The sequence below is a fragment of the Etheostoma cragini genome, chromosome 2, assembly GCF_013103735.1.
Source record: "Etheostoma cragini isolate CJK2018 chromosome 2, CSU_Ecrag_1.0, whole genome shotgun sequence".
In the NCBI taxonomy this organism is placed as follows: domain Eukaryota; kingdom Metazoa; phylum Chordata; class Actinopteri; order Perciformes; family Percidae; genus Etheostoma; species Etheostoma cragini.
The window spans coordinates 21,670,219-21,693,174 of record NC_048408.1 but is presented as its reverse complement, the minus strand read 5'-3'; the positions used below and the strand labels follow the sequence as shown (position 1 = coordinate 21,693,174).

At 42.1% G+C, this 22,956-nt stretch overlaps 1 protein-coding gene and 1 long non-coding RNA gene across 3 annotated transcripts in view; one reads left to right on the top strand and one right to left on the bottom strand.

Moving 5' to 3' along the window:
- Nucleotides 1-292: 292 nt before the first annotated feature.
- mxi1 (max interactor 1, dimerization protein) overlaps nucleotides 293-22,956 on the top strand; it is a 26,474-nt gene continuing 3,810 nt past the window's right edge. Inside the window, exons 1-3 of one of the 2 annotated variants that reach the window (XM_034892816.1) lie at nucleotides 293-688; nucleotides 3,117-3,219; nucleotides 7,180-7,209. In XM_034892816.1, the coding sequence (XP_034748707.1) occupies nucleotides 460-688; nucleotides 3,117-3,219; nucleotides 7,180-7,209 (362 nt within the window). In that variant the 5' untranslated portion in view covers nucleotides 293-459. Of the gene's footprint in view, nucleotides 689-2,382; nucleotides 2,896-3,116; nucleotides 3,220-7,179; nucleotides 7,210-22,956 lie in introns of those variants that run through there. The other variant, XM_034892824.1, reaches the window with a different exon arrangement.
- The window catches only part of LOC117957239, a 19,115-nt gene continuing 14,958 nt past the window's right edge, over nucleotides 18,800-22,956 (bottom strand). The window contains exon 2 of the long non-coding RNA XR_004659450.1: nucleotides 18,800-18,931. This is a non-coding gene — a long non-coding RNA (uncharacterized LOC117957239). The remainder of the gene's footprint in view (nucleotides 18,932-22,956) is intronic.

Sequence of the window (22,956 nt, the reverse complement as noted above, 5' to 3'; positions counted from 1 at the left end):
AACTATTAGCATTGCTTCTTCAGTCAATTTTACCTTTGCTGGCAACACTAACATTATAATGTAGCCTACATGCTAAGAGAAAATAGAAAGACAATAAATACAAAGACATCAACTCAGATGTTGTGTACAACAGCATATCAAACTGTGTGATTTCAATGTCACGTTCACATGTTTGTTTTCCTTTATTCTAAATACATATAACCGAAAATGTTACCCTAACGGGCAGAAGGACCATGCAGACTCCACAGACAGGGGGGGCCGGGCTCTCTTTTTCCCATGCATCACCATCTACTGACATTGGCCACTGCTCCACAGTAGAGACCCCGCATTCATAAAAAAAAAAGAAAAGAAAAGAGGAGCCATCTGACAACAAGAGCAGCATCCACTGGTAGCTGCCGCACTGTTATTTGCGCTCAGCACGTCGTCAGAACAGAAGCCACAGAAACTTTAGAGATAAAAATGGCCAAAAGTGAGATGCAAAGAGGAAGTTTGAAGAGCGAGGAGTTCTTTTTTGATTCCGAGGCGTCCCTCTTGGATCAACAAGATCTCGAGATGGCTAGTTGCCCTTTCAATGACGTCTTCAACTCCAAAGACTCCCACATGGAGCAGATCAACACTTTTCTGAAAAACGTACAAGTTTTGCTGGAGGCTGCTCGGTTTCTTGAGAGCACCGAGAGGAAGGACGGAAGTGAGTTTATATGCGCTGCATTTGATCCTTGTCAATTTCAGGAAAAAAAGACTTCATTGGCAATAGACTCGACAAAAGGGCTGAGTTCATTCAACTAAGCACCCCTGCTTGCTATAGGCACAGCTTGCACCAGACTAATATGATATATACCATTGCAATAATAGTAGGAGTTTAAACATGCTTTCATTGTTTTCTGGGTTGTTTATCTGCGTTATATGTGCGTCGCTTTGCGCACAACTCTCAACCAAGGAATCTGTAATTTCTTCCCTAAAGCATAGATAAAGCAATATGATAGGATTGGGTTTGTGTGGGTGTAGGACATCTAGACTACCACTCCGGGATGATCTGACCACATTGCAGCGCCCTCCAACTCAGTTTAGGATGATGTCATTGTGCCCCCGCAGTCGACTCGATCGAAAAAAGCTCCAACTTTATAGATAAAACGCCAAAGGATACAATGGTGATCGGGCATTTACATATATAGACACACATAGAATTGTCACTGTCTAGAATTTAAATTTTCTTGTTTATAACTTATAGGAATAATCTCGATAGGGTTGAAATTGCTCAAATTGCCATCCTGACATCCTGGCTTATGTATAATTTAATGGCAGATAATTTGTAGAAAAATGCAATATTAAAAACGACTTTTTTTCATAAATTAATTATTAACGTTGTCCTCGTTTCCTTTCAACGAGTCATGATTTAAAGACAGTGGAAAATAAGCTGTCTTTCTGTCGCTTTCTCGTGGGTCTGTCCCTTTCAAGTCTGTTTTGTGCAGAAAAGCCGAGCATACGAGCTAATGCGCGTTGCATGAGACCTTTAAGTAATATATAACCTATAATGTAACGTGGGAATTTTGCAGCAGCAGATCGCAACAGCAGAGCTCTTCTCGATTGTTTGCTTCCTGCTATTTGAAGGCGTGCCGCACTGCTTGCCACATGGCGCAAAGCTGCTCTGCGGTTGGTCATTGGCGAGCTCAACCCCCGGTGCCTGTCAAAGCCATCCGCCAATCAGACGTTCGGTCTGTAGCGACGTCATGTGTTGCTGGGCCTGGCTTCATCCGAAAACTACACCCCCTTGGTCCTGGTGAATCATGGGATTTGTAGGGCTTTTTTTGCAGAGGCGAAGAGACGTTTGTGGAGAATGCATGTGAGAGGAATACTTGACACACAATGAGTATTCGTGATTAGTCAGTAACACATCAGACAACCACTTCAATAGCTCAATTAATAATTGTTAATATGATTTATTAAATGAGTATGATTTATTTTTTAGAGTACAATTCCAACACCTGTTATGTCGAGGTGAATATTTACTTTGGTCATTATAATATATTTCATCATTCTTTTTTTTCTTCATTGTCATCAATAGCAATAATAACCTTATGCTTCATCAGAATAATAATCACCACACTTACTGAAAATAATTTTTGTTGACTTGTATGTGGACTGTAGCAATGTCCCACAGACACATACTCAGGAACTGACCTGCCGTAGTAACATTAATATCATGAATTAATAACGGAGAGTGTTTAACTGGGTAAATCGCAGTAAAGTCATGCTCAATTGCGATAAAAAATGAATAGTGTGCGTGTTGACAATGTTTTATAGATGCACCAAAATACTCTCTTTCCCAGAATGCATCGCGCTAGACCGTCCTATCCTCCGCTAGGTCCCCGCCTCCCAGCTGTGCAGTAGGTAAACAAACAGGAGAAGAGAAGAAACGAGCAGCAGCAGGCACTTAATTTGCTGGCTCTGGGCTACAACGGGGGAAATTTTATATTGTTTATATCCGATTTTGTAAAAAATTAATATCGTGTTTCCTAGACACTTTTAATACTTTGGTACACTGGTTTTGACATTTTCTAACGACGAAACCTGGCAAGGATTGGCTGTGGCTTGCCAGCTTGGAAACACTGTTTCCCCCTCTCTTTTCGACAAAGACTGCCGATGAGACACTGTACAAGATAATAACACGACGTGGTTTAAGTATCACTCAGTGTAATAATAACAGATGCACTGTCTTCCCTGTATTTAAAAGAGACCCGTCGTTGCTGCTGTTCGCTAAGCTAACGTAACCTAAAGAGAGCCTAGCTTAGCTTACGTTAACGGGCAGCCAGCCTCAGGAAAGAATGACGGCTGTTCAGTTAATAAATATCCAACGGTTATTGGAAGCTGCGGAATACCTAGAAAGGAGAGAAAGAGGTAATTTCAAGCCCGGAACCTGAGAAACGTATCAATAAACGTCAACGTCTGCTCTGTTGACTGCTTTTCAAATAGGTAGCCCAACGGTAACAATGACGCCTAACATAGTGTGTCAGCAAATGTAGCACACCTGCTGTTCACGTCAACCTTTACATGGGTTCGACAGAAAGTGTCACAAGTCGTCCATAGCTAACTTTTAACCACACATTTTCTTTCAACAGAGTGTGAACACGGATATGCTTCGACATTTCCATCCAGTCAGAACACAGACTACCAGAGGCAAAAGAAATTCCGAAATAAGAAGTTCAGTAGTAACCACAATAGGTAAGAAACTGTTCTCTTTCGTGGTGTGATCACTGATAAATTGCTAGCACTGTTTACGCTGCGTGTATTTGCTTTTTACTGATATAGCTAGATGCTCGTAAGTTGAACTGTGTTTGGATTCGCTGTAGTGTTGCAGTCAGAATGCCAATGCGTTATCGCTACGTTGGTCAACAAGCGAGCTGTCACCGTCTCCCCAGGGTGAATAGTAGCCTACAACATGTCCACGCTCCAGAATATCGTGGACAAAAAGTTTGCCTGGATTTTTCTTTAACTTGTAGAAACGTATATGCATAGGAGGTGACCGTCCACGCCGCTGTTTTGCTTACTCGGTGGAGGGGGTAGCACCAACGGCTCTACTGGCTTTTCAGCAGCTGATTGTCAAAACGGGCTGTAGGGACCGTCGTAAAAGTGACGGCTTAAAAAGAAAAAAAGTAATTTGTAATATTTTGCACTCCTCTCACCCCTGGTTAAATAAATCATCGGGCTTTCTCTTTATTTCATATTGAGTTATTGTTTTTAGGTTTTGGTGGTAGTCTTGCTCATTTTCTTCTATGCATGAAGAATTCTACACTGTGGGAGAGAGGGGTAGTTTTGCCTTCTGCCCTGAGGGGAAGAACATCTATTTATGGATGGTGGTGTTGTGAATGTGTGGAGCAATTTTTCAGGGCTTAGGAAATCTGTACATTACTGGTTTCAACTGTATATATAACTATATATCCTTTAAATCAAAGCATGTTTGCACTATTCTTTTTTTTCCTCCTTTTGCATGCACCATCAAGCTGTTGATGTGCGTTGTGGAGCGTATGCTTAATAGCCTTTTTCTATTGTGCAGCTGGATGAAACACTGTTTGATAATCACATCATCAGCTGCCACAAAGATGAAGGCCCTTGTCTCTCACAGTGCTCTCACTTACCCCATGACAGGAACTTAAATGTAGTACTAAAAGCAGCAGAGAATCTCCCTAAGTTAAGACCCATTGGTATTGTGTTTTTTTTCTTGGTGCTACTAGGCTGCTTACATTAATCTGTCCATCGACAGTCATATATCAAACGCAAGCCCCACTCTCTTTTTCTCTCTCTCTTTGAGCCTTTTAATATTAATGTAAGAGCAAACAGGAACTGCGCATTACTCATGAGCCCAGAGCGCTGCGTAGTTCTGCATGGCAACAGTCACGATCAGATATAGGTCTGAGGCTGTTTTTCATAAAGCTCCCAAAGAATAGGGGAATTCTTCTTCACTGATCACTCAGTGAGGTAACGCCATTTAGCATTTAACACCATGCCTCAGCTTTGTGTTGTGATGCAGTTTATTTCATTCCCACTGGAATGGCACACCTTGCAAAGAAACAAAACAGCAATTATTTGTATATCCCTAGTGCTTTAAATGTCACTGATGTCTGGTCATTAGTGCTCTACTTTATCCAACAGTCCTATTTATGGCCTGCTGAAATCGAAATAGGAGAAATCTTAATTAGTCAGCTGTGAGTTGTGAACCATTTTCAACCCATCATAATGTCAGATTACATTTTCCACAGAAAGCAAAAGAGGTTTATTCCATAACTTACATCTTCATCAGATTTTGGATATTGTAATATCGTAATATGACGGGTGTTGTCTTTTTCTGGTTTTACAAGCTGCATCACAGTAAAGTGATATCATTTTCTAAACCTACCAGACTATTCCAGCTGTTCTATTATTTGCCTTCACCCGCTTAATCATTATATCCACATTACTAATTATTATTTATCACAAACCTCATTGTGTAAATATTGTGGGAAAGCAATTATTGTCAACCAATATTTTTGCAACATCAATATCGAAGTATTGGGTCAAAAATATTGTGAAATCTGATTTTCTCCATATTGCCCAGCCTTAAGTCTAAATGAGATCCTACAGTATGTTATATAAATGATCCTATTCATTCCTTGTTTGAAATCACTTTGGGGACATTCCAAAATAAATGTTAAACTAACTTCCTTGAAATATGACCATATTTTAAGGATCAGAATGACCGTAATAGTTAATTCTAAACACAGTTTGATGTCTGGCTCCAGCTGTACAGTAGCAACCTTGTCAGTAGCGTGTTAAGTCTTAAAGCAATGGGCTTATCTGACTCTGTCCTCTCTTACCTACCATTTATAGCAAGGTTGCTTTATCTCATTGACCCACTCTGTGTGTGTGCAATATACATTACACACATACACATGCATACCCACAGAACGAAGTATGCTGCAGTTGTGTGTGGCCTTGAACTATAATCGGTATTGTATTGTTGTTGAGCTCCTGGCACTAATATATCTGATTTAGGCAACAGGGAAAGCAGTTTTGATGATATAAGCCAATGGGAAAGCAAACTGACTAATAATGATCTCTCTGAATGAGAGTCGCTTGATTGATTGCGGGGGGGTATGGTCCGGGGCTGACCTAAGTCCTCTTATTTTCAGAAGTGCAGATCGTGTTTGTGACATCAGTATATTGGCCTAAAAAAAAACGTCCAGTTCTAAAGTTATTTATCTATTGGAACATACTTGGGCTTTTCAAAAAAGTTGCTTTATCACTGTCTGTATCATCCCAGTCTTTTCAAACATTGTTGTTTTTGCCATCATTTGCAACAACACTTTGATAATAATGATACCATTTTTACCATTCTTTAAGTGTGATGTGGTGAAATGCTCAGAGTTTGGAAAAGATTACAAATTGGGATGAGGGTTTCCAAGCAACTGAGACACTGTGCGAGTACGTTGACAGTATGATGACGCAAATTATGCACTCCAAAGTATTCATTTTCTGGCAGCAAAACTATTGCTCTGTCTCACTGTTACATGAATTAGTGGGCCATTATAAAGTGATTTATAAATCGCGTTAAAGCCTGAATTGAACAAAAGACTGAATATTTATTTTACCTACATAATATTTCGGGGTCCGTGAGTCCATATTTTGCGGAGATGTTTATTAGGGGGATTTTGATGTGTGAGTGGTTGGCCGATGCAGAGCACATTGAGTCATGCGTGGCTAGTACAGGGTTGTAGAATATGAAACCTGTCGAGCATGCATGTGAGCACTTAAGGCTTAAAAAATGGACCGGGCCAGCTTACCTAAGTTTTGCTGTGATAGCAGCCACTCAACCTGGCCATACAGCTTGTCATGGTACATCAAACATACTGCCACAGTGGACTTAACATCCAGTCTTGCATACCCAACTACATGAAATGTAATTTTTTATATATATATATATATATATATATATTTATATTAAAAAGAGAGACATACAGTGTTTTTTTATCGGTGTAAATAATTTAACTAAAAAAAATAATTTCCTGTGAGGCAGGGCCAGTTTTTACAGACTGAACCACAGCCTTGATCTGGTGCCTCTGTTTTGTCCCTCTCTACTTCCTTCCTCCCCATTAATATCTCCTGTTTTCTCTGTCTTTCCTGCTTCCGTATTAACAAGGCAGCAGTTTTGTCAGCTCAGTGTTAAAAGATGAGGAAAGCATAATGCAGTATTGATAACCCACATACAGAGAAGTGCTGTGCACATGACTCAGGAGAGGTACATCTCCCCCCCCCCCCCATACCTGCCCCCTTGAAGCGTAGTGGAGTGCTGTTTGTAGGGATGGGAACTTGGCCATTTAAGCATCAGGAGGAGAGCTTGTCTCCCGTCAGTATGTTGCCACACAAAGACACTCTTAGGGACCAGCTGATCCACTTTACATTATTAACAGAGCACTGAACCCTGACTTGTGTGTGTGTGTGTGCGTGTGCGTGCTCATCCTTCATGTGTGAACTCTAGTGGCTGCACTGTCACACACACACACACACACACACACACACACACAGAGAGAGTTGTGCTGTGCATTATTGAGGAAGAGGCTGTATAATGCCACAGTGAATGCCTGGTTCACATTGCCGTTGGTTGGTTTAATGCCTTTATTTGAAAACTTATGTTTTCTGTCTTTGCAGGTCCACGCATAATGAGTTGGAGAAGAATAGGTGAGTTGGCATTACATTTTCAACATTTCACCTTTAAATCATAGAGCACAGCATGCAGGCACATGCACACCCTGCCCTGACATGTTAACAAGTCCAATATGTCCTACTTTCATTTTGTCCCACAACGAGTTTTGCCCTTCTTCCCGAAAGCACTTTCTCCTCAACAGGTCCTTAAAACCAAAGGTAAGGGGTGACCCAGTTGTGTTCACTAATAACATTCCCTCCTCCCTAATTCCCCCCTCTCATTCACACACTCTTAGCACCTTTGCAAAGTTATGCAACAGTTTGGTTGCCAAGCTAAGGGCTTCGAGTTACAGGGGCAGGCAAGGGTGCATGCAGGCAGAGCTGCAGCGGAAGTCAAAAGTTCAGTGCTTGTTTTGATGCAAAGGTGTTTTTGGATTTGTATGTAGTATAGGGTGTCACTCCCCGATGTAAGTCGAGTGCAGATTTGAGTCGCGCGTGTGCAGATTTGAGTCGCGCGTGTGCAGATTTAAACAGTTTACGGCATAACGTGTCATACCCGACGAGACGCATGACGCATGCAACTCAAATCTACACTCGACTTCCATCGGGGAGTGACATTGGCAACCGCGTCAGTGTAATATCCGAACAAAATGTCTTTTCAGTGGCTTTCCAGCCTGACCATAGCTATATTCTGAGTTTATATCAACATTTAAGATTATGCAATGATTACAGGTATCTACAGTAAAAGAAATGTGGGGTATTCAGGAAGACCTTGGTTTGTGATGGTAAACCACACAGTCTGAAGAGAGCAAACACTGGTGTCTTAGAGGCCCTTATCAGATTGAGTTCACCACCCACATAAGGTGCTCGCTGGTGTTTATGCTCTGTGACTTTGCAGGCTTCAAGAGTCAAGCCATTAAGGGTTTTCTTTGACACCATAAATAAGAGAGGCTAGACTTGCAGGATTTATGGTAAATGGGAGAAAAAAGAAGCTTGCCTTCCATTTCATTATCTCTGACAGTGTGTACAATGAAAGGATGTGGGAGGCTGGATACATTCGGTGTAATTACATATCACCTCGGTCTGTTTTTCTCACCATTCTCCTCCCTGGCAGCCTCTTTTAAAAGGATGGGAACATTGGAAGGAGAGGCGTCCAGTGAGTTAAATATAGACAAGAGTTGATGTGTCATCTCGGTGCTCATAAGCGATGCCACACAAAGCCAGCCGGTCGGCCCGACTGGCCTCGGCAGATTGCAGCCCCCATGTGGGGTTGCATTTTTTCAGTGTTCCACCCACACAAATACATAAAAAAGGTGCCGGCTCTGATGTTTGTTCCTACAACACTGTGGGAAGGCTGTTTTCGTCACTCCCTGCACATTCACACAGCTAGGCGCTTTGTAGTATGGCCTGTTCCTATGGCCATTTATGGGCAACAGTCATCTCTGCCAATCTGAGCAGACTAGTGTAAAGCATGTAGATGGCAGAACAGAAGGGATCACTGTTGGCTTGTTTCAGCACTGAATTATGGTTACTGCAGAGTTCTGAACCATTGGACAGATAATTTAACTAATTTAACTAAGTGAGATTAAATTCTCTGCATACTAAAATTGATGCAGCTTAATGTAAAGTGACTAAAAAGGTAATGTCCCACGCATTTGTGTATTTGACGGCACATGTGTTATAATTCCCGTCATTGGTATAACAGCCATTGAAACTTGCATTCTCTCCCTCTTGCTTTTCTTGGCTCCACCTCGCCGGACTGTGCTGCCGTGCAGAGAGCTGCAGCAGAACAGAGTGAGCTGGGAACAGGCCGTCCTGTACCACGCCACCAAATTCAGATACCGACACCCTGTTCATAACACTGTAGACGTGGGATTTTTGCCTAGTAGCTGAACAGTACAAGATCATTCAAATTTCTATTAGCAAAGAAAGAGGGTAACAATTGAAATGGTAATCCATCTTTTTAGAAGCACACTTAAAGTCAGAATCGTTTATAATCCCACTTGCCCCGTTTTCCAGCAGTTAATCCAATTCCCTTTAAGCACATGCCTCACTTTGAGCTATATGTATCAGGCATAGTTGTTCACCCAAGTGTGTCAGGCTTATAACATCATTCTACAACAGCAGCAGCTTTCGTTCCACCTCAGCAGACTTCCAAGTCGCGTAAATTGGAGGCAGCTCCTTCATGGGACCGACTAGAGCCCTTTTCTCTCAACATTTATCAACCCAGTATATCTGCCGCCAGCGAGACGATTTGCCTTGCATGGCTACCACGGGTGCTGATAACCTCTGTGACATCTAGAGTTTTCGTGACAACAGAGACCACAGGACACGGATAAAAAGGGCTGAAAGAGGGAGGGGAAACCCACATTCCAGATGCTCACACTGTGCGGCGGGACCAGATAACGTGGTGGCTCTGCTGTTTTCATCATGTACTTCCTAACAGCCCTATTTCACTTCCTCATGTCACTACTAAATTACACTGCCTCAGTAAGGTTTAACAGTTAAAGGCTTGCACGGCTACGTGTTGCAGTCCACCGCTTTGATCTCACAGTTTTTCGGCCTGTACAGTCCTTTTTTTTTCTTCTTTTTAACTCCAGCTCAGTTTAGATGTTGGATGAGCCTTGTTTATTAAAGTGTTTTACAGAAAAAGACGAAGGTATTTAATAACCCAGGGTTTAGTCTGTTGTCATTCAAGCTGTTGCTTTTTCTTCCCTTTTGTATTATGACTCTGTTTATGGATAATCAATACACAGGCTTGAACTTGCTACAATACATCCACAAGAACCGTCGGTTATCATTTACCCTTCTCCTCAACAGCGACTTATACATTTTAACATTGTTTATCAAGGCCAGGCTTATAATACACACACCAAATTAAATTTCCCCCAGTGCCCAGGCAGTGGAAGCAGCATTAGCTTTTCTACTTGATTCTTCACGAGAGGAGTTGGGCAAACAGTGTGGGTTAAACACTAAACTTTCAGTGTGTCTGTGGAATAATAAAAAGTCTCAGTCTTGAGTTGGGATTCGGTTGTCCTTGGGTGGCATGTAAGGAGCATGCGTGAGGCCTGCCCTCTCCAGACTGGTTTTGGCTCAGTGGTAGTTGAAATGGTAAATGAATACAGTCACGCCTCATTTGTGATAAACTTTGGAATGGATAGAATTGCATTGCTGCCATTACACGTGTCTCAGGTCACAGGGGCATATAAATTTGGCCCTAGTTTTCAACTGGAGAGATATCGGATATCAGAATGTGTGTGTGTGTATTTGTTTAAACAGAGGAGTGTGTGTGTGTGTGTGTGTGTGTGTGTGTGTGTGCGTGTGTGTTAAATGTCTCTACAGTTGGTCAGATTTTTAAGCTTACTTAAAAATCTTACTAAGTTAACTTAAAATATCCTGTTAAATGTTACCATTACTACTACAGGCCTTGAGATACAGCAGTTTTAGTAATTAAGTCACCACTGAAAATCATTGAATAGGTGTCACATTTTCAAATGGTACATACCTCTATTAGGATTAGGGTTGGGTACCGAAACGTAGACAACGTTAATGATACAAAAATAGGAACGGAAATTTTGGTGCCTAATTTTGTCGCCTGACTTTTTTTTTCAGAAGCATTGCTTCACGGGACGCTACGTTAGCGTTAGCTAGCTAGTAGTAGATTGAACACAATGGTTAAAATGCTGACAGCTTACGTTAAGCTGCCGTTGTTGGAAAGACACGGGCGATGCGTTATTTGAAACTTGCCAGCCTTGTGGTGCATTTTAAGTAATTGTAAAATACCATTTTCCTATCTGGTGCTTGTTTTTGTCGTTTACCAGCAAATTACTGGTGAAATAAGTCAGTGTTATAAGTTATTGATATTACATTATTAATCAATCATTTAATTTGACCATATGGCCATAGCAATAAACAGACCGTTCTTTAATGTTGCCAACTGTCGTTTTGTGTTCCTTTTCTATATTTAATATTATATACATTATAAATATATATTATATATATAGGGTAAGGCACAGTGTAGGCACCAGCACCATTTAAAAAAGGATCATTTCAAAACCAGTATAAGAAAAAAAAAAAAAAACTAATTAGGATTGAGGCCATATTCATGTACAGTATTTCCTTGCCTTTTAAGTTGTGGGCTATAAACTCAGTACTGTTGTTCCAGCCTTGGGCTTGGATGAGTAGTCAACATGAATGAACCTGGGCTACATTTTCTCTGGCTGTGCTGATGCTCCATGAAGAAAGCCCAACTGCTTCACTAGTCTTTCTGTTGTCTTCCCAGTGAGTGCAGCCTATTCTCAGGCTCTGCTGCAGGGCCTAAAACCGGGACCATTTGTTCTGACCAACGTGATGACATGTAAGCTTTTCTTGGCTCAAAAGCAGCTTAAGGGACTTGATCTTTGGTCTGGTGAGCCCAGCTAGAGCACGCACACATGCTCGGGCACACTCCCCCACCCACCCCTCTACTCATGGCCCACCCAGCGCTAGTCCTCAACAGCCTAGCTTGGCTTAGGCTTAGCTTTAACTAACGACTGGGTCAGAGAACGAAGAAGTAATTGACAGACTGATGGGATGAGCAGAGGGATAAGTCAAACACACCGTACTAAGGGATGCCTTAGCAGCACGCAAGCCTGATCCACAGTCCCACTGTGTCAGTGTGCGATGCAAACAGTGGGCATTTCTGACCCGTAATTTACCACAGTGACATATAAGCCAGTATGACTTGTTAGTGTGGGACTAATCGTCTCAAACAGTCCCAGCTGTACTGAGGAGGTCATATTCTGTTCTTAAAGTGAAGTTGGCTCATCTGTGGGTGTGTAGCTCGGAGTTAAGGTTGAGGATGAGTGAATAAGCCTGCATTGATTTACCTTTTGAACCTACTTGCTCGGTTGCCAGGTTTCTGACATTTTCATCGGGCCAGTCACATACCTTAGAACATCGAGGAACTGAAAAATCTATAGGCTATAGTGTGTGTGTGTGTGTGTGTGTGTGTGTGTGTGTGTGTGTGTGTGTGTGTGTGTGTGTATCTATTTTTATTATTATTGTTATTATTATTATTATTATTATCTATCTATTATTATCTATATAATTTTTTTTGTTGATTTGCTGTAATTTTAGTATAAAATCCCATGCATGAGATTCATATCAGTTACTTGAGTAGGGTGCCTGGTGAGATGTAAAGATGCAGAACTGTACAGTTTTGTGGACATGTCCAGGCATTCCCAATGGCTTGCTGTCAGACAGTGTAGAGTGTATACCAGTGTTTTGCCAAACATCCTAAAAAGCCATTCCCCTCACAGATGTTCAGTAGACAGGTGTAAAGAAGGCCCCACACGGGGGATTGGATGTTGGCTCACCCATCACTCCAGTCTTGTCTCGCTCATCTGACCTTTGCCTCATGTTATCTTGGCGCCTTCTTGTTGTGCCCTTATTCGCAAAAGTGCATCTGCACAGCATTTGTTTGGAAGATAAGTGTAACCAAACCGAACAAGGCTGGAAGGGCATACAGGTTTAGTCAGCAGGCTGTCTTGGCTTGTAGAGAATTTTGTGAAATGGAAACATTTGTTTGTAGTAGTTCAAATTAATCAAGTTGAAATAAGGACTGTATGTTCAGGCTGTGCTGCAAAGTGTGCAGTTCCTCCCCCATAATGTGCTGTTCAACTTGTTCCATTAACAGCATTGTGTTGAGCTTGTTGATAAGACCAATTTGGGCCAAATGGATAAGGCTGCGGTTACATGCTGTTCCTAAAAGAAATGCTCCTGATTCTGTTTTCCTTCTTCCTCCTCGGATCAGCTTGTCATGTTAGCAGCTGACTTAATTTGATCGGTAACTTAAAGATTGTGTGTGTGTGTGTGTGAGAGAGAGAGAGAGAGAGAGAGAGAGAGTGAGAGAGAGAGAGAGAGAGAAAGAGAGAAATGGGTTGCTTGCTAAAAACACAAGAGAGACTGAATTATGCTAAATCTGACAATGGCTTCTATTTTTAGCCATACAACTGGGGAAAAAGGGGAAACACCACTGCCTTGTGACCAATCATAGAGGTTAGCTTTTCACCAATGAGAGGAAGAAGCAGTGAGAGAAGTCCCCACCCCTGACTCTCGTAACAGCCTCTCATCCTTGCTCATCATCAGTGCATACCCATTATTTGCTATTTCTGTGTTGAAATTGAAACTTCTGTATAATGTGCCAACTGGTTTAAGTTGCTTAATTTACAAGAAAAATGAGTGAGTTCAACCTCGGTGAGAAAATGAGTGTGTGCTCCTTTGTGTTTTGACACATGAATGTGTTTGTGTATTAAAGGTTAATATAGAATATTTGGATTACACTCCTATCCCTGCCCTCCACTCGACGCATTAAAACACAACCACATCTGTAAAGAGGATATGGTGTAACAGGGCAGCCCCCCCCACACACACACACACACACACACACACACATCTACCCACCACCCTCTTCTCTCCCTTCCCCCACAACAGCCAACATCTGGCTGGATCTCCCTGGTCAATTTTCAGAGCCAGGCCAATGTTGGAGTTTTAATCCAAAGCCTCAGCATTCGAATCACACAGGGCTAAAGAGCAAAGTGAGGGCTGTGGGTGGGCCAGTGACGTTGGCTGGCGTTGTGCAAAATGGGATTTTGGAAGAGAGCAGAGTTCAGTCCCACCATCCATACATCCCAAAGACTTATGTATTGATAACATTGGTTATTTGACTTTTAGGCGGTGTGGTTCTTGTACAGTGCCCCTAAAGGCATGCCCCTTCCTCCATCTCTTTTCCCCTCTGTCCCACTAACTTCATCCTACTCACTCATCCCCCTCTCTGACTCTGTTTCTATGGCCATCTCCTTTTGTTAACTCCATCTCTTTGTCTCTCGCCTTCATGCTTTTCTCTCTCCGTCATCCAACCTTTGTCAGTGGAGCAGATTAAAAGGCAGTGTGCACGTGTGAACTAATCCGTGTTTCAGTGAAGGGCTTCGGCCCCAGAGTTTCTTTGCCCGGACGCACAGCTAGCGCAGCCCCTCTCTTACTCCTGCACGTGTGTGTGTGTGTGTGTGTGTGTGTGTGTACATGTGTTTTGAGCATGTGTTTAGGTCTGTGGCTGTTTCTTAAAGGGGACATTTCTGCTCTATTCTTTCATCCTATTCCCTTTCAAACTTTTTACTTTATCTCCGTCTCTCTCTCTCTCCCCTCTCTGTTTCCACTTTATCCCAATCCGTCCTGCATCCCTCCTCTGCACTGTTGCTATGCATGGCGGATCCTGTTTGTGGCTTCAGCAGCTTTAGCGTGACAACAGAATTGCTCTGCCTAGTAATCAACTGCGTAATGCTTTATTTACCACTTGGGATTGGTTGAGCAGGGGTGGGGTGTGTTCCTGCGTGTCCAAATTGATTTTGAAAGTCCCATTTGCATTTTATTGCCCCCCAGTTTCCAGTGTGGTTTCAGCCCTGAATCCATATGATTTTTTTACAGTAAGCTTTACTGCCAATCAGAAAGACTCTCTCCTCTACACGCACATACTGAATCTCTTTTTTTGGGATTGAGGTCACAACTGCCTGAATGCTTAGAAATATCAGAGTCCCTTTCCCACCCACATGCAGCAATGCATTTTCACCCCCTCTGCATTTCTTTCCTTCCCTGCCATCCAACCAGAATATGGGTCATCATCCAGCATAGTTCCAATGGAGCACCAAGACTTGTTAAATGGTTTAATTATACTGAACAGAAAGTGGTTGCTGTGTGTGTGGGAGAGAGATGAGCATTCCCCTCATTCCTCAGCCCTGTTTGTCGAACTCGACAATTGTCTGTCAGCTTGGACATTGCAGTAAAACCCTCAGTGGATGATTGAATTGTCAGGACGTGGGCCATGTTACAGCCTCCAGTTAAAGGAACAAACCAAGTCTCAAAAAAGATTTGAGGATGCAACGTATAAAAAACATGCCAGACACGAGGTTAAAAATAAACCAACAAGCTTTATTAAGTAACGCAAAAATACGTAGCTAAAAAAGTGCCCTGTCCCTTCCCTCTCTGCCTTCTTATCACCCCCCCCCCCACCCCCCCTCACACACACACACACACACACAAACACACTACTTGCAGTGCAAGCGTAATCAGTGCTCTACTTGAGCACTGATTACGCTTAGGTGTGCAACAGGCAGAGGGAGGAGGGCAGAACGAGGAACAGAGAGAGAAAAAACAAGACCCACAGACGCACATGTAATAGGCCACACGCTATCATACACCACCAGGAAGGCGGCACCTGAGTGAAAGCATTTTTCATTTTCTGAGGATCATGCTGAAGAGTTGAGCTGCTGGTGTTACAGTATGTGTCTATCAATGGATGCAACGTTTGTTTCTTGCTCCTTTCATGTTTACTTTCAGGTGAAGGATACGGATGTGGTGACAAACAGAACTTTTCTAACACTTACCGTTTAATTATCCTCATAGGCACTTATAGTAGCGGCTGTCGCTGTCAAAACAAAGGACATACTATTACTGGCTTATTTCACTTTAGTACTGTTTCCTTTGTAGCTTGATGAGTAGAACATAGTTCTTTATCTGTTTAGGGTTAGGGGTTTAATTTCCACTGGTGTCACACATGCATAAAATATATGTACTCGTGGCACTTTTGATGAATGTGCTGAACACAAAGCATGAATGTCTTTCATGTGTTTTCTAGCGGCACATAGCATTGAGCATTGATGTAAATGTCGTTTGCCATTTGTAAACCCAGTGGAACTCCTGACAGTCTGTCAGGCTCTCGTTTGTGCCCATGGCTAGTTTCTGGGCAGATTACACAGACAGAACACTCCCCTTCCTCCCACACGCTGTATATATCTCCCCCTCTCTATCTCGCTCTGACCCTTTGCATCCATCCCATCTGTCCGTGTTTCATAAACGGGATGAGGTAAGCATAAGTCTGTCAAAAAAAAAAAGAAGAGATCGTACAGTTCCCGTAGGACTAAAATGGCTCTAATCTTGTGTGTGCATGTAGAAACGCAATAGGCTTACTGGCACATCGGCAGTGGACTGAACTTTCACCACACCAGCTTTGATGTGCAGCTATATATTTGCCTCAGTAACAAGGATGTGGTTTAAAGTCCCAAAGGTCAGTCTTACGGTCCCACTAACAGTTAGTGACACAACCCAATGCATTGTCCAGTGGGGTATTAGTGACACTACAACACGAGTTACACGCAACATGCTGTACATGGGCTAATGCTAGAACCATCTGTCAAATCATTAATCATCCACACAAGGTTTGCAGTGTGAAGGGAAACCTAGAATAAGGATTTCACCATCCTAACCCAGACATATTCAACATAGAAGCTGGTCTCCATCTGCATTTTTCATTTCCTGAACCTCTTATTTATAGTTTAGATAATAAAGCTGTAATTGGCTAAAGCCCATACGATGGGCGCCAGTTTTGCAGCCAGGCTGTTTGGCTCTTTGAGGACTGTTCCAGCAGTCGAGCTAGTGAGTGGTAGTTTCCTCTATTAAAAAAAAAACATTCAGTCAGGTGCCACTGTCTGTATGGGTAAACATTAAAACCTTGGCTACATCCTGACAGCTGTCATGTGAGAAAGGGAGACTGATCTCCCTCTCCCTCCCATGAAAGAGAGAATAAGTGAAAAAAAAAAAAACTAGACAATCCTAGAAGAGGCATCTTTAGCAGAAAAAAACAACCTTTGTGTTAACGCAGCGATTCAGAACACGAAGGTGGGGCAAACACATAGAAGGGTGGTGTGTCCAGCAGTTTGGTGTGCTTTGGATGTGTGTGTATTGGCTTCAGTGCGTAGCATCCGTATCTAATAATTGCTCTCCGTTTCACTAGATTAAGACAAATGCAAATACTTTATTTCATTGTATTTGACTGCCAGGAAAACCAAATCAGCTGAAAAATGGTCCAGGTGTTGATACAAGATGCCAAATGTGCAATGGAAGAATTTGGTCCTTTAATCTGCTAAACCACCAGGAGTGCTAAACCATCTGTCCTGAACAGTTTGAATGTGTTTTGTGTTTTCTACAGTCCAAGCAAAGCACCTTGGGGAAGAAATGTATGGGTTACATTGTGGGTTCAGTCCTGCTCCTCTCCATGTATATTGTATGTCACCATCTGCAGAGTTTGGATCCCTGTGCCACATGTTGTTTCCCTGTATACATGATTTGGGGCAGAGAGGCTTACATGGGATTCGCCGTAGCAACTGGTCCAGACCATTTAAGCCACAGGCCTTTCACGCTTGCTATTTTTAACCGTGAAATAATGCATTTGGAATGTTTTGGAAAATAATGCTTAAAGAAAAACATTTGTGCCGACATTTTCTGTTTGATTTAATTGCGTTCCACCACATAGAAAGATAATTTGCCATTGATTTGATGTAGTGCTCAATGGACATGGTTTAGTCTACTTTAAATGAGGCTTTGCAATACAAAATACTCTAATCACTCCAATCATCTTTGACATTGCTGTGAATCATGACTTGCGGCGAATTTAAATGAGCCTTGACACTCAAGAAGGAGTAAGCAGGAGAAGGATAGACATTTTTTATTTTATTTTTCTACCTAGGGGTAGATGTCTTAATTTCCTTTTGCATGTTAATTTAAGAGATTTACTCGTAGATTATAAGATTACTAGACGGTCATTGGTGATGTGTAATTAGTGTAATAACTGGGTGAAGGTTTAAATATTCTCCCCCTCTGCACAAAATAGAAGTAGGTCAAAATTGGTGTGTGTGTGTGTGTGTGTGTTAAATTGGTTTGAGCTAGTGCAGGATTTGCCAAAGAGAAGTGTATTGACTGGTATAAAGGCTGGAAATCTGACCCTCCCCTTTTAAGAGCACATCCAGTAATTATGTCAGATATCTTGGATGGCCTGAGAAGTTATCCATTATTTATGTATTCACAAGTTTGGAATCTAGGACAGCCATATTTTCTTTCTCTTCATCGCCTGCGCTTTTCCTACAGTGTTGGTTCCAGAGGACTTTGAATGAAAAATAAGCAGAAACTCTGGTTGCTTTGTCAGCGCTGTTTTTAGCTGCTTTTGGTTCCTGAAAAGAAGACAAAATGCAATTCTCCCCATGCCACTCTTCAGGCCCAGGTGTTCTTTTATTGCCATTTATTTTTCTCACAGACAAAGAACACTCACATGAATATGCATTTTCCTTTTTCTGCTCAGCCCCTTCCCCTCTCAATACTCTGCCCACAGGAAACGCCAGGCATCAGATTTGCACAAATAGCTGTCTGTTTAGCAGACAAATAACCCCACTGCACAACAAAAGGGATATTTAGTTGATTTATAAAAGGGACAGAAAAGGAAAATACTTCAATGTTATTAGATGTTGTTAGCACAAGATAATGTAGGACTACATCCTACATTAAACGTCCATAGGACTATTGGGTCCTCATGTGTTTTTGTGTGGCAATAAATATATTTGGCAAATTGTTTATAATGGATTGAAGAAACACGTGGCTTGGTTTGAGAAATAAGTTTGCACAAAAAGACACATTTCAGTTTGGTTTTTCATACTCTAACACTTTTGTGGCTTTTCCTGTGATTGCCCTACCCCAGTATTTACTAGTATTATTTTAGTATTTAAGCCATAATTACAACTGATATATTCTAAAAACAAATTAAAATACAATTAGGCCTGTATAAAGAAATATCCTGCTACTTTTTACCTGGCTGAATGCTTACTAGCATAGGCTTTTCCAGTGTTACAAAGAAATCTGTGACCCTTCAGATTGTGTGCTCTGTAGTGCCGTCTACCTGCCGTAAATCATGTTGTAACTTATAAAAGGGAAAATTGGACCCGGGAAAAGACTTTACAAAAACTATTTAAAATAGAGTTCTTTTCACTGTTATAGTTACTTTTTAGGCTAAAAACAATTCCCATCCCATGTCCTAATATTGACCAGTGCTTGCTTACATACTGAATAATTCCATAGACACATTGTTACATTCTGGAGGCTTGTTTTTGAACGGTCAGCGGACAGAAAAGTTGGGATGAGGCTCCTGCAATTGAAATACAAGTGAAGTTCCTGAGTTTCATCAATAAAAAAAAAAAAAGATTCCTGGGCTTTTGGAAAAGGGCTTTTCCTGTGGTTGAAAAGCCCTGATACATAGACAAGACAATCTGGGCTTTATTATAACGATACATTTTCAACTGTTTACGACACCCTCAAACTTCTTTCTTGCATTATCCCTCCAGAGTTGTTGGAATATGTTCAAGACGCTACTGTGCTGACTGCTCTTGTCATCTTGATGTAATTACGGCTTGTTGCTGCCATTACACGCGTCTCACGTCACACTGTCCTATAAATGTGGCCCTAGTTTTTGACTACAGAGATATCAGATATCAGAATTTGTTTGTATTTGTTTAAACAGAGGTGTGTGTGTATGTGTGTATGTGTGTGTGTGTGTGCGTGCCTTTGTTCATGCACTCTTTGTGCATGAGATGATACAAGGGCGAGCAAGGTTGAGTGCGGAGTTATTCGCTGTATTGACGAGAGATGTACATATAATGTTCGTAGGTGGTGTAAAAGCTGTGGTGGGCAGCTCTCCCATATCAACGGGGAGAGCTTCAAAGTGCTTCTTTAAAAAGGACTCTGCCTCAATCACATTAGAGGCAGTTTGGATGCATTTCAAGTGAAACAGCTACAGCAACCGGGAGAGCGGTACACAAATGACTGTAGATTTAAATGTAAATGTTTCTCAGTGTTACTTTACCTTGGCAGCTGAGCTGAAGCAAGGGAAGAAGACTGAAAGTAGTAGGATTTGGAAGAAAAGGGCAGGTCCTGCACGTGATTCATGGCGAGCTGGGATGAGGAGGAAAGGTGTGGTGCAGTGACCCGGGCCCAACTGGCTGCTCGCTCACATGTCAAAGCCAGAGGGCATAGCTGCCTGCTTGTGTACCCATCTGGGGCCCATCAGGAACACTAGCCACAGGAACGAGAGAGAGAGAGAGAGTGAGAGAGAGAGAGAAAGACAGAGAAATACAGAGAGAGAGAGAGAGAGATGCACACTGGTTACCTGTTAAAATACCAGGGAATGTTGGCAGGAGCATGTTTAGCTCCTATTCCAAAATAATTTCATGTTTTCTGAACCAAGCCACTATGGATTGAGACTTCATTGTGTAGAAGAAGTATGAAAATAACAAGTGAAAACTAAACGCTCCCATCTATACAGCTGTTTTATAAACGCTCTTGCATTCTGCGCACATTTACACTGCGAGTTCCAGGTAACTCTCGTGAACTCGAGTCGAGAGAAGCTCACCTCACCACCAGAGAGCGTGGGATTTCATAAGCAGCTGTTTGCTAAGGTATACCTGCAAGGCAGCAAAAAAAAAAAAAAGTAACATGCTACTATATTTGCTTACATTGCCAGGAATCACACACTGCTGAATACAAGGAAAAAGGGGGCCTTTCTGCCTGTGTTGTCTTATTGTAAGCGAGGGATTTGATATCCCTGCTGTGCGTGACAGTTTGGAACACAGGTCCTGGTAGCAACTGGGCATGTGTTATATAATCTGCCACAGATGAAGAGTTCCCCATTCAGGCAACCTACAGCTCACTGTGTCATTCATTAGACACTAGAAATACAACAGCAGAGCATTAGTCTTCACAGCTAATACTCTGCATTAAATATATTTTAGTTTATGTTCTCCTTTGTTGATTTTTTCCACCCTGTCTGTTGCCGTACAGATCCTCTTATTTATTGTACAAACGTTATGGCTTTTTATTGTTGTTGTTTTGCTTTGGTTGCTAATTTTAAGTCCTTGAAGTTGGGGATATATCTCATTGAGTATCTTTTATATGTCAACTTGACATTTCATAATAATTGTACTTATGATTTTTGTTGTTCAAATCATTTTATAACCGAGCGTAACATAGCTTACTAACAGCACAGCACAATTGCCATCAGGTCTGCTTTTTACACTTTTTAACATGCTATTGCCAATGGCCACTGCTTTCAGGAGAACAGTTTAAACCCTTATAAAAGCGATGCCACATTAATAGCAACCTACTGACACTGTCATCCTGTGATGTCACATCCAGTAATTTAGTTTCCCCAATCCCCAGCTGAGGAAAGGAAGTTATGAGGCTGCACAGTAAACCCATCACTGTTTATGTAACTAGCACCAGTCTTTTCTAAGAACTCAGGGAAACAGTAGGCCATGTTGCTGATTGCTGTGTTATGTGGCTACCAGAGGGCAGAGGCAAGGAGAGATTCTGGCTGCAGCACGCAGGTATTTATGGTCACAAGCCGCCACTCATATCGTAAGCCGCAAATGGCTTAAACTCTTTGGCTGTGGGTCTACATGATAAACAACCCTTTTCTGGGATTAGGGAGCGGTCATGGGGGCACCAGCATCATCTATTAGTTTATGACCTTTAACCCCTTAGTGGGGCCGTTAGAGATAGTGCTGGTGGTGCGGACTACCGGGATAAACCAGTCTCTGTCGTTATCTTTAGTTGCCTGTCACTCTGAGGACATAACCATTTTTCTCCCAGAATGGTTTCTACAATACTTTCCAGCTGAGAATAAGAGTTCCAGTAGTTTGACTTCCCATTACCAAGCAGCCCAATGTGATGGCAATGCATTACACACATTACTACACACTCTCTCTTCTCCTGCTCTTATAGTCACACACTGTTCTTCCGTCACTCCCTCTTATGCTTTTTGGGGCTTTTTTGCCTTCTGTCGTTATCAGAGACCTTTACAGCAGAGCACATCATGCGCCCAGAGATTAGGACAAATGTCACACAGACGTCTCACATGTCTGATTTTAATAAGAGGCACAGAGAGGGTGTTTGAAGGCTGCCTGCCAGTAGCATGCGTTGCTGTGAGAGGCGATCACACAGTACATGAGGTAGCTGTGAAAAGAACCAAGACCCAAAGTGCTGAAAGAAAGGACAGCATGGCAGACTTCTCCTCATATGGGTGCGAATGGGTTTCTGTAGTTTAACACTGACTCAGCAAAAAGTGGTGATTCAGCAGTCTGACAACTGACGCCTCACTCCACACGCACTAATAGAGGTCTTAGTGCTAAGAACCATAATGTAATATTTTGGTCATAGCTAGGGCTGGATATGTGATGATACTCTGCGGTGCCTGTGCAGTCAGCGTACCTCCTGCTTCCTCTGTACATTTATCATGTCAGTTGGGTCAGGGAGAGGGGAGGGTGGAAGGACAGGAGTGGTTGGAAGTGGGGGTTATCTGAGGTTGTCTGCTAAGATTGTTGTTTTAAACTCGACGGTAGTGGATGAGAAGATCGTGGTCTCTAGTGTCTGGAGTTTGCTAACTCGACACGTGACAGGTCAGCCAGACAGGCCCACACATGACCAATGTGTCCTGCGTTGCCCTCACACCCGTCTTAACCAAGCCCTTGTGTGTGGATAAATGTTTGTATTTGTGACTAAGGAAAAAGTGAGAACATAGTAGATTTTCTAACAGTGGACACTGTATACAAGGATAGGATTACAAATGAGACGTTCATGACCAAGCATGTATTTGTTCTTCCATGTAACGTGAAATTGTATTTGTGTCAGCTCTTCAGCTACAGTTGCACAATAAATGATTTATTGGCCCATCAGCAAACATTCCATGTACATGGCCTACTTAATTTCAAAATGGTAATATAGCATTGACATGCCTTTTTTCAAACAAATACATAATAATCATGATTACAGGGCTAAACAAAGTGACAGAAATGGAATTACTGAGACAGATAGTCTGCTATGTTGTCCTCTCAGTAGCGTGTCCTAGACATCTTCCAGGTGGAGCTGCGTACC